This window comes from Medicago sativa, chromosome 5 (genome assembly GCF_051527215.1).
Source record: "Medicago sativa cultivar Bolivia chromosome 5, Bolivia_mono, whole genome shotgun sequence".
In the NCBI taxonomy this organism is placed as follows: Eukaryota; Viridiplantae; Streptophyta; class Magnoliopsida; order Fabales; family Fabaceae; genus Medicago; species Medicago sativa.
In genome coordinates this window covers 16022855-16042581 of record NC_140753.1, presented here as the reverse complement: position 1 = coordinate 16042581, position 19727 = coordinate 16022855, and the positions used below count along the sequence as shown (strand labels likewise).

Genomic DNA, 19727 nt, shown 5'->3' with positions numbered 1-19727 from the left:
AATTATAAAGAAGATTTATATTATTATTCCTTCCATATCCACGTCCTTTTTGGCTTAATTTTTCTTCCACACTCATCTTTTATCTTTTATTTAAAAAACTATTTCTATCTTTTATATAATATTTTTAAAATTATAATACATAACAATAGGAATAATCAACAACAGTAATAATAAGAATTCCTTTAAAAAAATAGTAGGAACAATGCATAACAATGAAAACAATATTGGAAACTATTCAAAACCTCATTTTAACCTTATATAAAAAATGGGTCATGTTAACCGGTGCCCCGGGGCACTGGTTAAGAAACCTAAAAAAAAAAATGAAAATGAAAATAACACTTTTTATGCTTTTGAGGAGTTGACAACACAAGTTCAAATGCAATATTTACTGCATTTGCTTTCTTAACGAGTGCATCGGGGGCACCGGTTAACATTACCCATAAAAAATTAATTAACCTTATTTGATTAGAAATTTGATTTTGGAGTTTATCCTTTATATCTAATCCTAGCAAACATGTTTACCCTAATTCCCAACCCTAACCCTACTTTTTTGGCTCCAATTTATGCAGACCGTTAGATCATTGTAATTAGGGGAGGTTATCATCTCAGCCGTTGATCAAATCTCACTCCTTGATCAAATCTCAGCCTCTTTCTCTCTCTTCACTTTCCAAGGCACCCTTCTCTCTCTCCACTTTCCAAGGAACCCCTATGTTCATCACCGGTCTATCTCTCAAATTTCCATCTCTTGCTCTTCCTCTATCTACACTCCCATTTCAATCTCATACGGTGCTGCTGGATTGGAGAACACCATAACCAGTTCTGAACCACCACCTTGCGGTCAGTTCTCTCTCTCTCTCTCCACGATCTTGCAGCTACGGTGGTCTCCCATGTGTTGGTTTGTCGTGCATCTCTCCTACTGCATGTATTGTCACAACAAATAGATAACATCATTTTCTATTGCCACGGTGAGTTGTCTCTCCCTCTATCTCTCCATGATTGTGCTTCCCTCACCATGGCCAACCCGATTGGTTTCCGATTTCCTTATTTTTAATGATTCAATCATTTAATCATCTCTCTCTTTCTTCGATTTTGATTTGAGAATCAAATGGCGAGGTGACGACTTGATTTCTTTGAATGCAAAATCTGATGGATCGAAGACGGCGGCAGAATGGTGATTGTTCGATGGAGAAGCCCAATCGTCTACGTGGGTTACGAATATAGTGTTCATTGAGTTCTCAAAGGATTTACATGTAAGAAATTGTTTTTAACCCCCTTTTTAATTATGTGATTTAAGAACTTTGTTTGAATTTGAATTGATCCTAAATCCACATCTATGATGATGTTGTTCATGTAACTTTTTCTAAATTTGTTACTCCATTATATATTTGGTTAGAATGAATCGGTGTATTGGAGCTTTTTATGTGTTGTTTCTTGATTTTTGACTAACAATATGAATTTGTTTCAATACCTTTATGTTGTCATACAAATCAACAAACTTGATGACTCTGAATTTTGGAATGGATTTTCTTGATTTGGTAGACATGAAATTATTTTTGTGCTTTTTCTTGCTTTGTCAATTAAATCTTAAATTCCTCTTCTGTCAGGTAGTATATTTTCTTACTCAATGGTTCTATCAAATTAGATCCTAAATCAGAGCTTTCCTTTTGCAAGAAATGGAGCTATAAAACCTTTTTTGATTGCAAATGCAGAACGAGATGCATCAACGAAGGAAAAATTAATATGGTTTTGCCTACCCTAATAGACATTAGACATGTATTATCCATACATTTGACATAGTAGGAATGTTTGCAATTTTCAAATGGTGGGTAGCATTCACATGAAGCCTTGGGTTGGATTTCCATCATTTGTTGCAACTGGAGGTATTCTTTATCGTATTTGTACTCTAAAAACTAAGAAGTATAACATATTTTTTTATGTATGTTGACTAATTATTATTTAATTTAATGTTAGATATTGAAGATGAACAAGAAGTCTTGGCTTGAGAATGTATAGGAATGAGGATAACTAACCTTCTCATAATTATGCATTGCAGGTGCCTTTTGTGTTCAAAACTAAAGCGGTCATTGCACTTTATAAATATACTTAGATGTTATTCTCAACTTCCAAGTGCAGGTGCACATTTAAGTCTGTTTTAATCTTTTGTCCAAGTAATTAAAGACAGTGAACTAACGAAAAGAAAGAAATTGGCTAATTTAGGCTGTAAGTACTTTTTGGTTCATTTTGAAGAAGAAAAAGTTTGTTTCTCAATTTCTAAGGAAACTATATTTTTGGAATAAGTATCATGAAAATGAACCGTAAGTATTGACCACTGCATTTAAGAATTAGACATAATGCTTCCTGTCTACAAAATTTATGGCTTTTGAATAATTGCTCTTAAGAATCAAAATGAATGATTATTTTTATTTGTTATCCATATTATTTTTTGTAATATCTTGATTAAGGCTCATATAGTCCAATTAAAGTAAACCGTATTTATGGAAGTGAACTTGGTACATCATTGATAGGAAACATTTTGACTGTTTTGGTAGAATCATGCCTGTGAGTTTGTAACCTTTCTCATTTTGACGTGTGTGTGCAATACGACTGTCGGGCCTAATCCAAAAGATGAATATATACAGGATAATGTTTTTCTATAAATTCAATTCTATCATATTAACTTACTGACATTTTGCAAGTTCAATTATAGTAACTAAATTAGTCTCCAAGGTATTGTATTTTACTACTTTTCTATTGCTATATGCAGTAAACTATAGATATTATGAGTACATTTTCAATTGTCAATTTGTTGTTTTAATAAACTATTTGCATTCATTTTCAACTATGTATTGCCCTTTGCAGGTAGGAAATATAGTTATTTTATTTCTTTCTTATTTAAATAGTCTGTATGAATGATGACTATAAAATATTGCAAAATCAATTAACATTTAGGGCCATGTGTGACTGCAAGGACTTCATATGGAACTACAAATTAGTAAACTCAACATAGCTAACAAACAAGTGTATATAGTTTTAAACTTTTACTAGGTATGCTTATTTCTACCTCAATTTCTATAGTCTTTTTAAAGCTATCTTACTATGATATGATGTTTTGCAAGTAAAACTATATTGATGTTCAAATATAGTAGTAGCTCTACTACTTTTTGGATAGGCAATATAGGGGTAGATAATGGATATATCTCTCTGCTTCAGTTTGTTTTTTTCATTGCTGCTATGGTGATTCTTCTTCCCCCTTGGTTTGTCTTCTGCTGCGAAAATAAATTCAGCTAGAAATTCGTTTTTATTTTATTTTATGAAATGCACTTTTGTTCAGTTTAATGGTCTAATGAGTTTGCAACTTGGTTTGGGTTAGCTACTTGATTTGGTAAGGGACACACATATAGTCTTTAGAACTACTTAGAAGGCAACTCTTTCTACGCAGGCAATCTCATTTTTTATGTGTATTTACATGTGCGCATTAGGTTGCCTTGCTCTGGTGTCTGTGTTCAGATTAAATTGGCGCAGAAATACAGGACCACACATAAGCTAACAACATTGTGTAAAGTTGTTGGAACACTTCGTTTATGCTTTGAAGTCTACAAACATTTTTTGGTATGTTTAAATATGAAACTGGCAGATTTTTAATTTAAACATTACCTGCAAGTTGATATATATACCTGTTGTAAAAGCATTAATACCTCTCAACTATATATGTTTTTGAATGTTGGCAGGTGATTTTTCATTATGTTTTTGAATGTTGGCAGATGATTTTTAATTTTTTTTGAATGTTTTTGAAAGTTTTATTGCCATATGAAGACGACAATTGCATCAATACTACATCAAATGTGGTATATAAAGAAGTTTTCCTCAATTTGTGATTTTTTTTCAATCCTGAATTGAAACTGGCGTTGCTGCTTGGCTGATATGCTCATTGGCATAGATGCAAGTAAGTGATGCGCTGATATTCATCATAATTTAAGCTATCCTTAATGGTGCTTAACCGTAAATGATAATTAAAGTTGTTACCTTATTTTTGCAGGGTAATGCAAAATGTAAGTGTTGTTATTAGCAATACATACACCATTTTAAACCACTGATGAACAATACTAGCTGCTCAAGCCTTCTGCTGATCTAAAGTACATGAGTTCAGCAGGTATGTTCAATTCTATTATGCAGGTTTCAGTCTCTAACATGTTACAATTAAGTTATATTTGTTAATATAAACACTCATACCTCTAAAATTGTCTGCATTTTTTATTCTTGGCAGGTTAATTGGAAGACAACTCTGCATGTTGTTTAGCCATTATCGGTGTAGGACCTATCCGTCAATGGATCTTTTGGGAAGCTGTTTTATTACATTGTTAATGCATTATTGAAGTATGCTCCAATTAAGACTGTTGATGACTGTAACGCCCTCCTTTTATTTAATTATTTTTATTAAGTTAGAATCTATTTATGTGATTTATTTATATATATGAGGTGTCAGTATTTTATTTTGTGGCATTATTATATTATTTATTAGAATATGAGAATTATTAGTGTAAATAGAATTGGAGGTTAGAATAGAAATAAGAATAAGTTATTGGGCCTAAATAGATTTAGGAAGAGTGATTAGTATTATAAATAAGGAAGCTTAGGTTACAAAGAGTTTTTATGTAACGCCCGTCTTAATTATTCGATTATTTAAAAATATATTTATATATATGATTTACGTGATTTTCATGATTGATATGTGCGAATTTTATGATTCATGAATTTGAGTGGGTTATATGATTTATAACTGCATAATGTGGAGTATTTTTTGTGGTGAAGTTGTTATGTTGTTATGACTTATTTTATTATTAAATAAAATAAGATATGAGAAATAAAATAAAAATATTAAAGATTGGGCTGCGTGGTGAGATGAGCAATTAGTAGTGAGAAGAGTAAAAAGGGGAGATAAATAGACAGACATAAGTTAGGAAAAGGAGTACGTACGTTTTTGGAGAAAAAGGGAGAAAAGTCAGAAAGAGAGAAGAACCAAGGAGGGCTGCGATTCTGCTATTATCAGGTAAGGGTGAGACTAATTTTCAATATTATTAAGGGTATAATTCTATAGGATGAATTTAGCATGATTAGGTTAAGTTTTGGTGAGAATTGAGAATTTGGTTTAGGATCAATTTTGATGAATGAATCAAGAACAGATGTTAGATTGATGCAAAATTAGTGTACAGACCTTAGATATGACTTAAGATGATAATTAGATGCTATTTGGATGAAGGAGTCATGAATATAGGTGAAAAGTTGTGATTTTTAGGTTTCTGGCCGTACTGACATTCATCGCTCGCATCTGCGAGCAAGAACACTCGCATCTGCGAGCTAGAACCCAGAACTCGCAACTGCGAGCAATGCAACTCGCAACTGCGAGTGACCTGTAAGCTCGCAACTGCGAGCAGAATAACTCGCCACTGCGAGTAGAGACTTAGGAACCCAGAATGCACGCTTTGCTCGCCATTGCGAGCAAAGTTACTCGCAACTGCGAGTTAGGCTGTTAGTTGCCCAAAATTGTCCCGATGCGATCCTTTCGCACGTATAGTCTTGAGCTGACCTTAGAAGTAAGAATGAGGGTGATTTAGAATGTTTCCAGATGTTACAGAAGTCTGTTTATATGACTGAAATGATTAGTAATGTTGCATGAACAATGTTATGATGTTTTATGATATTTATGTTGATGTAATCCATTCCTTAAATGATGTTGAGATATTCCAACACTGTTATATGTTGTAAATCTGTTGCTGTTCATTGCTGCTGACCTTTAAAGTCTTGAAATTGCATGAGTCGGTCTATGTTGCAAGAAATTAAGAAGTTGTCCATGATTATGAGTTGTATGAGTCGTTCATGATGTCGTCTAAGTTGCTAGAAGTTTGAGTTCATTGCATACTCATTAAAGTTGGGGGCTTTAGGTCCGGCAGCCTTTGTGCTCATTAAAGTTGGGGGCTTTAGGCCCGGCAGCCTTTGTGCTCATTAAAGTTGGGGGCTTTAGGCCCGGCAGCCTTTGTGCTCACACGTTGAAGAGCCTATTATGCTCATTTTGTTGTTGATTGGTACCACATGCATTTGCATATCAAGAAGTTCATGATGTTTAAGTTGTCAAGTTGTTGTCGAGTTGATAGAGTTGCATGGTCAATGATGAGTTGTGTCGTCAAGTTGAGAGTTAAGTTGATTATGATTTGTGATGAAAATTAGTAATGGTATTTGATGATTGTATTTGTTATGTAATGGAAATATGCTAATTGTTAATTGTTGATATGTTATTAATGTTTAAGTTGTTAAATGCATTTTATTGGATTATATGCTTAATGTATTGATTATGAAATCTCACCCCTTCTGCGTATATGTTGCCTCGACCGTGGGTAATGTGCAGGTAGTAAAGATTGGAGGCGTTCGTGAGTGGACTCCCCACTTGGTGTCTAGGTGCTCTGATACGTAACGGGATGGGGGCTTGCTTTTACTTCTATTCCTTACGTGTCTCTATTATGAACTAATTTATGAGATTTTCCAATAAGGCCTGCGTGCCAAGACTTTTAAATGTTGAACTATTTTCCGCTGCAACAATTTTAAGATTTTCATGATGTTGAATTTGAAGGATAATTATTATTATCCGTTTTATGATTTAAATGAAGTATGTGACATTCCGTTGTGATCAAAATACTCTGATTTTAAATGAAATTTTTATGTTGGGAAAACGGGGTGTTACAATTGGTATCAGAGCAGGTCGGTCCGTCCGGCCAAGTAGCAAGTCGAGTTGTGTCTTTAGCAGTTGGGATACCATTATTACGTTATTCTAATTGTTGTGTGTTGTGCAGAGAAGAGACCTGGAGGCTGCGAATTTTATTTTCTATAAGAGGACTAGAATGGCTGGAAGAAATGATGCTGCGATTGCTGCTGCTTTGGAAGCTGTAGCCCAAGCTGTGGGACAACATCCAAATGCTGGTGCAGGTGCGAATGCTGATGTGAGAATGTTAGAGACCTTTCTGAGAAATCATCCTCCTACCTTCAAAGGAAGGTACGACCTTGATGGAGCACAGACGTGGCTCAAGGAGGTTGAGAGAATTTTCAGAGTTATGCAATGTACTGATGATCAGAAGGTGCGTTTTGGAACGCATATGCTGGCTGAGGAAGCTGATGACTGGTGGGTGAGCCTCCAACCTACCCTAGAGCAGGATGATGCAGTTATTACTAAACAGATATTTTCCTGAGGATGTTCGCGGGAGAAAAGAGATCGAGTTCCTTGAGCTAAAGCAAGGAAACATGTCGGTGACAGAGTATGCAGCAAAGTTTGTGGAGCTGGCTCAGTTCTATCCACACTACACGGGGGACAATGCTGAGTTCTCCAAGTGTATCAAGTTTGAGAATGGTTTGTGTGCTGATATTAAGCGAGCCATTGGTTACCAACAGATCCGTGACTTTTCGGCTTTGGTGAGCAGATGCAGAATCTATGAAGATGACAGCAAAGCTCATTATAAGATTATGAGTGAGAAGAGGGGTAAGGGCCAACAAAGTCGCCCAAAGCCTTACAGTGCTCCTGCTGACAAAGGAAAAGGAAGAGCTAATGATGAGAGGAGGTCAAATAAGAAGGATACTGGTGCTGAGGTTGTTTGTTACACTTGTGGCGAGAAAGGCCATAAGAGTAATGCTTGCACTAAGGATATTAAACGGTGCTTTCGTTGTGGCAGTAAAGGACATACACTTGCAGAGTGTAAGCATGCGGACATTGTGTGTTTTAACTGCAAAGAAGAGGGTCATATTGGGTCTCAGTGTACGAATCCGAAGAAGACTCAGACTAGAGGGAAAGTGTTTGCTTTGACTGGTACTCAGACTGAAAATGAGGATCGTTTGATCAGAGGTACTTGTTATATTAACAATACTCCTTTAGTTGCTATTATTGATACTGGTGCTACACATTGTTTTGTTGCTTTTGATTGTGCTTCTAAGTTGGGTCTTGCTGTGTCTGATATGAGTGGAGAAATGGTCGTCGAAACTCCAGCTAAGGGTTCGGTGACTACTTCTCTTGTATGTTTACGATGTCCTTTGTCTATGTTTGATCGTGATTTTGAGATTGATTTAGTTTGTCTGCCTCTGAGTGGAATGGATGTAATTCTTGGTATGAACTGGTTAGAGTACAACCATGTTCTCATTAATTGTTTTAGTAAGTCGGTGCGTTTCTCTTCTGCTGAAGAGGAAAGTGGAGCAGAATTTTTGTCTACTAAGCAACTGAAGCAATTAGAACGCGATGGGATCTTGATGTTTTCCTTGATGGCATCCTTATCTTTGGAGAATCAAGCAGTGATTGATAAGTTGCAGGTGGTGTGTGATTTTCCTGAAGTTTTCCCTGATGAAATCCCTGATGTACCACCGGAAAGAGAAGTTGAATTTTCTATTGACCTTGTTCCGGGAACGAAGCCTGTGTCTATGACACCTTACCGTATGTCAGCTTCTGAGTTGGCTGAGTTGAAGAAACAGTTGGAGGATTTGCTAGATAAGAAGTTCATTAGACCGAGTGTTTCACCTTGGGGAGCGCCGGTATTGTTGGTTAAGAAGAAAGATGGAAGTATGAGGTTGTGCATTGATTATCGACAACTGAATAAAGTGACTATAAAGAATAGATATCCACTTCCTAGAATTGATGATTTGATGGACCAGCTGGTGGGTGCACGTGTGTTCAGCAAGATTGATTTAAGGTCGGGTTATCATCAGATTAAAGTAAAAGATGAAGATATGCAGAAGACGGCCTTTAGGACGCGATATGGCCATTATGAATATAAGGTGATGCCTTTTGGTGTGAGTAACGCGCCTGGTGTGTTTATGGAGTATATGAATCGCATTTTCCATGCATTTTTGGATCGCTTTGTGGTTGTGTTCATCGATGATATTTTGATTTACTCTAAGACAGAAGAAGAACATGCAGAACATTTGAAAATCGTTTTGCAAGTGCTGAAAGAGAAGAAGCTGTATGCTAAATTGTCTAAGTGTGAATTCTGGTTGAACGAGGTAAGTTTTCTGGGCCATGTTATTTCTGGTAGTGGTATTGCAGTCGATCCATCTAAAGTTGAAGCAGTATCACAATGGGAGACTCCTAAGTCAGTTACAGAGATTAGAAGCTTTTTGGGTTTGGCAGGATACTATCGAAGATTTATAGAAGGATTTTCTAAGTTGGCACTTCCGTTAACACAGTTGACGTGTAAAGGTAAAACCTTTGTGTGGGATGTTCATTATGAGAACAGTTTTAATGAATTGAAGAAGCGTTTGACGACGGCTCCAGTTTTGATTTTGCCAAAACCTGATGAACCTTTTGCGGTGTATTGTGATGCGTCCAAACTGGGCTTAGGCGGTGTGCTTATGAAAGATGGTAAAGTTGTTGCTTATGCATCAAGACAGTTGAGAACTCATGAACGAAATTATCCTACTCATGACCTTGAATTAGCTGCAGTCGTATTTGTCCTTAAGATTTGGAGACATTACTTGTATGGTTCGAGATTTGAGGTGTTTAGTGATCACAAGAGCTTGAAGTATTTGTTTGATCAGAAGGAATTGAATATGCGACAGCGGCAGTGGCTCGAATTGTTGAAGGATTATGACTTTAGTTTGAATTACCATCCGAGTAAAGCTAATGTTGTTGCGGATGCCTTAAGTAGGAAGAGTTTACATATGTCTGCTATGATGGTGAAGGAATTTGAATTGCTTGAACAATTTAGAGATATGAGCTTAGTTTGTGAAATGTCGTCTCGAAGCGTTAAGTTAGGAATGCTGAAAATTGATAATGATTTCTTAAAAGATATTAGGGATGCGCAGAAAGCTGATGTTAAGTTTGTGGACTTGTTGGTTGCTAGTAATCAAACTGAAGATAGTGACTTTAAGGTCGATGATCAGGGTGTGTTGAGGTTTCGAGGTAGGATTTGTATTCCAGACAATGACGAGATAAGGAAGATGATTCTTGAAGAGAGTCATAGAAGTAGCTTAAGTATTCATCCCGGAGCTACAAAGATGTATCATGACTTAAAGAAGTTGTTTTGGTGGTCTGGATTGAAACGTGATGTAGCACAATTTGTGTACTCTTGTCTGATTTGTCAGAAGTCGAAGGTAGAGCATCAGAAACCTGCTGGATTGATGACACCGTTAGATGTACCAGAATGGAAATGGGATAGTATATCCATGGATTTTGTGACGAGTTTGCCGAATACTCCTAAGGGAAATGACGCTATTTGGGTGATTGTTGATAGATTGACGAAGTCGGCACATTTCCTTCCGATTAATATTAGTTTTCCTGTGGCTCAGTTGGCAGAGATTTATATTCGAGACATAGTGAAATTGCATGGTGTTCCTTCAAGCATCGTGTCAGATAGAGATCCAAGATTTACTTCTAGATTTTGGAAGAGTTTGCAAGAGGCTTTAGGCTCTAAGTTGAGATTGAGTTCGGCTTATCATCCTCAAACAGATGGTCAGTCGGAAAGAACAATTCAGTCACTCGAAGACTTGTTGAGAGTTTGTGTACTTGAGCAAGGTGGAACTTGGGATAGTCATCTTCCGTTGATAGAGTTCACTTATAACAACAGCTATCATTCAAGTATTGGAATGACACCTTTCGAGGCTTTGTATGGTCGGAGGTGTAGGACTCCGTTTTGTTGGTTTGAGACCGGTGAAAGTGTGGTTTTAGGGCCAGAAATTGTTCAACAGACTACTGAGAAGGTGAAAATGATTCAAGAGAAGATGAAAGCGTCGCAGAGTCGACAGAAGAGTTACCATGATAAGCGTAAGAAAGACCTTGAGTTTCAAGAGGGAGACCATGTGTTCTTGAGAGTTACTCCAACGACCGGTGTTGGTCGTGCATTGAAGTCAAAGAAGTTGACTCCAAAGTTTATTGGTCCTTATCAGATATCTGAGAGAATTGGCACGGTGGCTTATAGAGTTGGCTTACCACCGCATTTATCAAATTTGCATGATGTGTTCCATGTGTCGCAGTTGAGGAAGTATGTCCCAGACCCGTCCCATGTGATCCAGAGTGATGATGTACAAGTTAGAGACAACCTTACGGTGGAGACCTTACCCTTGAGGATTGATGATCACAAGATGAAGACGTTGAGAGGCAAGGAGATACCTCTAGTGAGAGTTGTTTGGAGTGGAACGACTGGTGAAAGCTTGACATGGGAGCTAGAGAGTAAGATGATGGAGTCTTATCCAGAGTTGTTTGCTTGAGGTAAATTTTCGAGGACGAAAATTCTATAAGTTGGGGAGAGTTGTAACGCCCGTCTTAATTATTCGATTATTTAAAAATATATTTATATATATGATTTACGTGATTTTCATGATTGATATGTGCGAATTTTATGATTCATGAATTTGAGTGGGTTATATGATTTATAACTGCATAATGTGGAGTATTTTTTGTGGTGAAGTTGTTATGTTGTTATGACTTATTTTATTATTAAATAAAATAAGATATGAGAAATAAAATAAAAATATTAAAGATTGGGCTGCGTGGTGAGATGAGCAATTAGTAGTGAGAAGAGTAAAAAGGGGAGATAAATAGACAGACATAAGTTAGGAAAAGGAGTACGTACGTTTTTGGAGAAAAAGGGAGAAAAGTCAGAAAGAGAGAAGAACCAAGGAGGGTTGCGATTCTGCTATTATCAGGTAAGGGTGAGACTAATTTTCAATATTATTAAGGGTATAATTCTATAGGATGAATTTAGCATGATTAGGTTAAGTTTTGGTGAGAATTGAGAATTTGGTTTAGGATCAATTTTGATGAATGAATCAAGAACAGATGTTAGATTGATGCAAAATTAGTGTACAGACCTTAGATATGACTTAAGATGATAATTAGATGCTATTTGGATGAAGGAGTCATGAATATAGGTGAAAAGTTGTGATTTTTAGGTTTCTGGCCGTACTGACATTCATCGCTCGCATCTGCGAGCAAGAACACTCGCATCTGCGAGCTAGAACCCAGAACTCGCAACTGCGAGCAATGCAACTCGCAACTGCGAGTGACCTGTAAGCTCGCAACTGCGAGCAGAATAACTCGCCACTGCGAGTAGAGACTTAGGAACCCAGAATGCATGCTTTGCTCGCCATTGCGAGCAAAGTTACTCGCAACTGCGAGTTAGGCTGTTAGTTGCCCAAAATTGTCCCGATGCGATCCTTTCGCACGTATAGTCTTGAGCTGACCTTAGAAGTAAGAATGAGGGTGATTTAGAATGTTTCCAGATGTTACAGAAGTCTGTTTATATGACTGAAATGATTAGTAATGTTGCATGAACAATGTTATGATGTTTTATGATATTTATGTTGATGTAATCCATTCCTTAAATGATGTTGAGATATTCCAACACTGTTATATGTTGTAAATCTATTGCTGTTCATTGCTGCTGACCTTTAAAGTCTTGAAATTGCATGAGTCGGTCTATGTTGCAAGAAATTAAGAAGTTTTCCATGATTATGAGTCGTATGAGTCGTTCATGATGTCGTCTAAGTTGCTAGAAGTTTGAGTTCATTGCATACTCATTAAAGTTGGGGGCTTTAGGCCCGGCAGCCTTTGTGCTCATTAAAGTTGGGGGCTTTAGGCCCGGCAGCCTTTGTGCTCATTAAAGTTGGGGGCTTTAGGCCCGGCAGCCTTTGTGCTCACACGTTGAAGAGCCTATTATGCTCATTTTGTTGTTGATTGGTACCACATGCATTTGCATATCAAGAAGTTCATGATGTTTAAGTTGTCAAGTTGTTGTCGAGTTGATAGAGTTGCATGGTCAATGATGAGTTGTGTCGTCAAGTTGAGAGTTAAGTTGATTATGATTTGTGATGAAAATTAGTAATGGTATTTGATGATTGTATTTGTTATGTAATGGAAATATGCTAATTGTTAATTGTTGATATGTTATTAATGTTTAAGTTGTTAAATGCATTTTATTGGATTATATGCTTAATGTATTGATTATGAAATCTCACCCCTTCTGCGTATATGTTGCCTCGACCGTGGGTAATGTGCAGGTAGTAAAGATTGGAGGCGTTCGTGAGTGGACTCCCCACTTGGTGTCTAGGTGCTCTGATACGTAACGGGATGGGGGCTTGCTTTTACTTCTATTCCTTACGTGTCTCTATTATGAACTAATTTATGAGATTTTCCAATAAGGCCTGCGTGCCAAGACTTTTAAATGTTGAACTATTTTCCGCTGCAACAATTTTAAGATTTTCATGATGTTGAATTTGAAGGATAATTATTATTATCCGTTTTATGATTTAAATGAAGTATGTGACATTCCGTTGTGATCAAAATACTCTGATTTTAAATGAAATTTTTATGTTGGAAAAACGGGGTGTTACATTTTACGTTAAACCGCTTTTTGGAGAAAGAGGAGAAAGAGGAGAACTCAGAGAGAGAGAACCCTAGGAACAAAGAACGCTGCTTTTGATTTCAGAAAAACAATCTAAGGTAAGGGTGAGACTACCTTTCACTAATATTAAGTCTGTAGATCATTAGATATCATCTAACATGTTTTAGGATGCGTTTGTGAGATTATGATTGAAATTAGTTAGCATATTGTTGTTGTTTTGGAATCGATAGGTGAATTGTGAATTAATATTTATGAACGAGAGTTCAGCGCTACAATTTAAATTTATTTTTTGAACGAGACTACGATTTAGATTTGTGATTAGCAATTGGAATGTTACTGATACTGTCTTCGATTAACAAGACTACAGTATAAAGTAATTGTGAAGGCCTTTTTGTGATGTTAACAACAAGTTCCTAGAAAACAGCCTATGAATAGCCATTAATTTTAGTTTAAAAAGAATTTGAACGCAATGCTATTAAAAGTATTTGGATTACTATCATTTGGGAATTAAAACTAGCGAAAGATGTGTACTACTGGCCATCGATAATAACTCAGGATGTTTTACTTTTATCATAGATTGCCAGGACGTGACTAGGTCTTATGATTGTAGTTTATAAGACATCCTTTTTCTTATAATAAGTTAAAGAGAGATAAGTACATTACTGTTATAGCTTATATTCATACTAAGAATTGTATTGATTGAATGAATCATTACATAGCCACTAGCCTTGAAACCTTTTGGTTCAAGTTTCCCTCTTTGTGCTTAGGTAGATCAATGTTAAGTTGAAGTCCTTGAAAATCACTAGTTATAGAAGGAAAAGTGAATTGCTATAAGATTAAAGGTTATAGTCCACCTTACATGTTACAAGCTACACGTGTGTATGAATATATCCTTTTAAGATTTTAGTACTTTATCCTTAACCTGAATCATAGTCAACAAAATTGTTCTTTAACCTTAAGAGCTTATAAATATCATTATTTGTGCTAAAATCAGTTTTGTGATTATATATAGTATAGGACTATAGTTTCGGTGCATTTATATGTCCCTTCTATAGGTATTAATATGTTAAATTGAATGAATTTTTCTGTGTCTTGAGAAAATGTTTCGTCCATGTACACCTTTGGTGCCCTTATAATTATTTAATGAAAGTAAAATAATGATACGGTGCATATTATTATGTTTAATTTTAAAGATGTCTAGTTGATGTGTTATTTAACGATGTGTAATTTACGTGCTATTTAACGATGTTGTGTTTGATGATGATATTATTTAAAGATGTTGTCTTGTTATTTATGCACTATATGTGTTAATTATGATGCTTATGATGATGCGATGTTTAAGATGTTGTTGATTATCATTTGATGCTGATATGAGATGAATTATTTATATGCTGCATATACTGCTGGGTCTTATTTAAGATGTAAGTGTCGGTCTAAGTCAAGGAGTTATAAGATATTCATGAAGTTTCTAAGACGTAAGATGTTGAGTCCATGCATACGCATTTAAAGATGAGGGCTAATGCCCTGGAGCTTTTGCTCAACCACGACGATGGAGCTTTTGCTCAACCACGACGATGAGGGCTTATGCCCTAAAATGGTACCACATGCATTTGCATTTCATGATGATTCGAGATGGTTTAAGACGTTAAGAGTTGCATAGTCGAGTCTAGATGCATTGTCAAGTCAAGTTGTTAAGTTGTGATGTTTTAACGAATTAACTTGTGATGTCTTTTAGTATGATGATATGTGACGATGACTGTGACTGCTATATGATGATATTTTGCTAAGATGAGTGATGATGTTTATGTATTTAATTATAATTGTTAAATTATAAGATGTTTATGTTGTTAAATGTAATTTATGAGCTTAATATTATTGTTTGAGAAATCTCACCCCTTCTGCGTATATGTTGCCTCGACCGTGGGTAATGTGCAGGTAGTAAAGACTAGCTGTGTTCGTGAGTAGACTCCTCGCATCGTGTCGTCTAGGATGCTCTGATACGTAACGGGATGGGGATTGTCTGATGCTTGTTTTCCTTGTTACGTATTTTATTTAATAAATGTTGAACATTTTATGAAGACTATTTGAGATGTTAAGTTGTGGCCTTTTTTGCCAAGATTTTATGTGACGTTGCGAACTAAATTTCCGCTGCATTTGATTATTGAATTTTATAAAGACAGGTTGCCTAAATAAATAGTATTTTCCTATTACTATATTTGCTGAAAGTGACGTATTGATGTATGTGATGCTCCGTTATGTTGATGAACTTTGATAATTTTAATGAAATTTTTAAGTTGGGAAAACGGGGTGTTACAATGACTAATATTGTTGAGCCCATCTTCAATTGAGACTTTTTTTATGACTAATATCGTTACGGGACCTATCTGACAATATGTCTTTTGATTATATGTTTTATGACATTGTTGATACATTATTATATGCTCCAATAGTGATTGCGTATGTATACTATTGCTAAGGGCATTGTTAACGTATTCATAGCCATTCGCCGTTTATAAGAGATTAAATTTAACTCATTCATAGTGCTTTATCAAATAATTTATGTTTATTATATAGATTATTGTGTTATGTTTTTAACTATATATGACCCGTGCGGCAGCACGGGTAGACGATCTAGTAAGAAGATGAAAGTAATAGAACCCAAAAATCCATGCAATTTTAAGGTGGATTTGAGTGGATATTTTTTGGCATAGAGAAGAGAATGGTGAACATCATGAAGATGAGGATGAATAAGATGAATGTTCATATGAACTTTACAATATTAAAAAAAAAATATTACCCCATGTGGCTTGACACCTCATCAATTTTATAATAAAAAATAGAAAAAAGAATTAAATTGTGTGTATTTATAAATGATAAAGGATCTATATAGGTAAAAATAAAAATAAAGGATGAATTTGTTACAACTAAATAAGATGAAGGACCACCGTAGTAATTTTGTTAAGATGGGGTTTGGCATGGGAAAAGAGAGTTGTTTTCCACCATGGAAAAGTATTTTATAACCATTAAATTAAGGAGGAGTACAAATTTTATTGTGGTCTCTCCACATTGTATTTTATTCTAACATTGTCTTTAACCTTTAGTAAAAAAATTAAAAAACATTGTCCTTAATCTCCATAAACACCACCGGTTCCATAGTTGCTTGTCATCTTTACTTATTCCATAGTTGAATTGCTGCCCCACACACACAAACAACAACACACGTTGGAAATTTGGTTTGTTTTTTTCATTTGAGGTTACTATGACACAAAAACAACATGTTAATGGTTTTCTATTTGGGGTTATTATGACACAAGTTGATTTTCGTTTACTTCAATTGAATCAGATTTTCGTTTACTTTTACTTTTGTTTTATGTCTGAAATGATTATATGATGAAGTTGTTGTTGATTATGATTGGATCTTGATGCTATGAATCTGAATGCCTAGATCTTGTTGTTGATCGCAGGAATTGAATGTCTAGGGAGGGAAGAGGAGGAGTTTAATGGGTTTCTCTGCCATTGAATGTTGTTAAATGGGTTAAGGTTGGTTGTTGTAAGTGGTAAGTGAGAGACACGGAGGAGAGTGTGAAACAATCTTGTGGTGAGTGTTTGATAACATTATACTCTATATTTGATCTAATGGTCAAAAAAAACTTTTCCATGATGGGAAACAACTCCCCTTTTCCATGCCAAACCCCACCTTTTGTCAAAATGATTTGGTGTCTTCTTTCCAACAACTTTTCAATATTCTCCTTTGTAGCAATGCCTTCCACAAATTTAATTACAATGATAGTTGTCTTTATTTGGAATGCATCTTTCTATTTGATTAAAATGATTTGTAATATCCTTCTGTCTTATCACGTGCAACAAGAATATTTTATTAAACAATAAGATAAAAACATTAGAGACGTAAATTGAAACTCTTGAAAAAAATCATCAAACAAATCTCATAAAGAAAAAGGGTCACTATATATGAAAATAAGTGTATCATGTAATTTTAAAACGTGTTAGATAAAAACAAAATTAATAGCATGTCATCAATCAATCATCAACATCATATATATAAAGTAAGATTTTTAATGTTACATGTCACGTCTACATTTATTCTTTATCTTTTTATTTGTTTATTTTTTAAAAACTAACATTTCGATTTGCTGTATATCTCAACAAACTACATACAATACTTTGATCTTATTCTCCAAATATCTCATTTAAATTTTTAATTAGATTATAATATTTTATGTAGCAAAAATATATCAACAAACTACACATAAGTTTTCATTATATCCAACCAAACATACATAATTTTAAAAAAGGGGAAAACTTACTTCTTGTATTATACATATTGTAGGTGTTGTTCTCCAATTATAACATGACACGTCAACTATTTTTAACATTTCTCCTGACAAAAAGTTAACGCCGTGTAACTTTGGTTCTTTCTTGTCTCTGCTTCTTCAACGACGTGTCACTTTGCATGTAATGAAAACTTCTTTTCATATCATGTGACCATCGCCGCCCATGGTTTTTTTACCCTTACAATTTTTTTCCAACCATTTTGAATGTTAAAAAAAGTCATCCAAGAACCAACGATTCAAGGTGAGACAAAAATTAACAAAGTCCTAAGCCAAATCTAAGAATCTTTCCATATGAATAAGACAAAGAACCATAGCTTACCTGACAAAAAAACTCCATGGAAATAAAGGAAAGAATATGAGCGTCGACAATTTGCAAATTTTTCAAGACCCAACACAATCAAAATTAAAGGACAATATAAATTAATTTCTTTTTCTAATTTGTAAGCAACAAGGAATACAAGAAACGTAGAGAGACAATGAGAAAGACAAAAGACAATATGTGAACTCCTCTGTCTCAAGCCCACACGTTAAGCTCGTCCTACTGTCGTGCGCGGTCTGGACGAGAACCGCCACGCCATTGTTGTTTTCTCGCAAAGATTGGTTCGTCAATGTGGCGTTGGGATGGTGTTCATTAAAAAAAAATCTTTTGCACATTACGGTGTTAAATTTTGAACAAATGGCGGGTAAAAAATAGTTGATATGACGTTTTATGATTGAAGAACATTAGGTAAAGTATTGTATCCAAGTTTTCCCCCTTTGAAAATTTATAATTGTTTTAAAATATTTTTTTCAATAAGTTTAATGATTTTATCTAAATTCAAATTTCAAAAATATTTATCTTTTAATTTTCTTTATGAATGTGTGTCACTCCAATGTTAATTTTATTTTTCATTTTTTCTAAGTTTTCATCTGTTTTTTGTGTGAATTGGAAAATGTTTAAGCGTAACTGCAGAGACAAATATAATGAGTCGTTGGGATCACTCCGAAATAAAAGCATAGAAACGTAAGGCGCCAAACCGTCCTCGGATTCTCATGTCGACTAAGAGTCCTCAACATGTACGTCTACACCACGATGATGTAGGTGACTAAAAAGCCATTGGATGGTAAGACATACGTTCAATATAAAAAATATATGAACTCATGCATAGTATTTAGGATCACATATCATATAAGTACACATATTCATTTCCTAGCAATATTATTATCACACGTAATCTCATTCAATCAATTAAAAACAACAACTCTCAATTTGTCATCACAAATATACAAATATTCACATTGTCGCTTTATCTCCAAGTAGGATACATAGTATTCACACTTCACCATCATTGTCAAAACACACAATTATCACATGACCACACATAGTCATGTACACATCTTTCACATAGATTCATAAAATCAAATGCACAACTTTCACATAGACTCGTGTTCATGCAATGCTCTATTCGGCTCTATATGTATGTGGTACCGTTTTTGGATGACAGAGTTATATTACTGATTGATCCCACATGATCAAGATTTTTGAATAATTCGGAATTATGTTACCGGATTATTCCTACATCATCGCGATTTGCATCACCAAGATTACAAGACTATGAATGCATGAACATTTCACCATGACTCGACAATGCACAACATTCAAACGACCTGATCATCATCATAACCACATCATCATGTTTATCACACCAACATCGTCATAATATCACATCATCATGTTTATCCTATCAACATCATCATAATATTCGCATCATCATGTTTATCACAACAATAAAACAACATCTCTTCATTTAGTCGATTTGCATCTTAAACGATTTGTCACTTACACTTAGTTAATCAATGTTTCACTCACATATCAATAACCAACTCAACCATTATTCATCACATTATCACTATCATTATCATCATATAACCAATTTAAAACTAACATATGCCATAATTCATCATTAATTCATAATTAAATCACAAGTTAATCAATATCCATTTTAATCACCAAGTTTATGAAAAAACATTC

The 19727-nt window shown here is 35.0% G+C and overlaps 1 protein-coding gene and 1 long non-coding RNA gene across 4 annotated transcripts; both read left to right on the top strand.

The window, feature by feature from the left end:
* Positions 1-705: 705 nt before the first annotated feature.
* On the top strand, positions 706-4485 carry LOC146920506 (uncharacterized). 3 transcript variants are annotated; one of them, XR_015011806.1, is made up of 7 exons: positions 706-965; positions 1158-1250; positions 1605-1880; positions 2054-3045; positions 3170-3943; positions 4037-4150; positions 4265-4485. It is a non-coding gene; the product is annotated as an uncharacterized LOC146920506 (long non-coding RNA). The 3 variants fall into 3 exon arrangements; XR_015011805.1 differs by having other exon boundaries at positions 706-1250; positions 2054-2133; positions 3480-3943; XR_015011804.1 differs by having other exon boundaries at positions 706-1250; positions 1972-3045.
* Positions 4486-6866: 2381 nt separating this feature from the next.
* On the top strand, positions 6867-13305 carry LOC146920505 (uncharacterized). Its single transcript, XM_085713915.1, has 2 exons — positions 6867-7882; positions 13021-13305. Exons 1-2 carry the CDS (start codon positions 7201-7203, stop codon positions 13044-13046), a joined length of 708 nt encoding a protein of 235 aa, XP_085570041.1. The 5' UTR covers positions 6867-7200; the 3' UTR covers positions 13047-13305.
* Positions 13306-19727: the final 6422 nt, after the last annotated feature.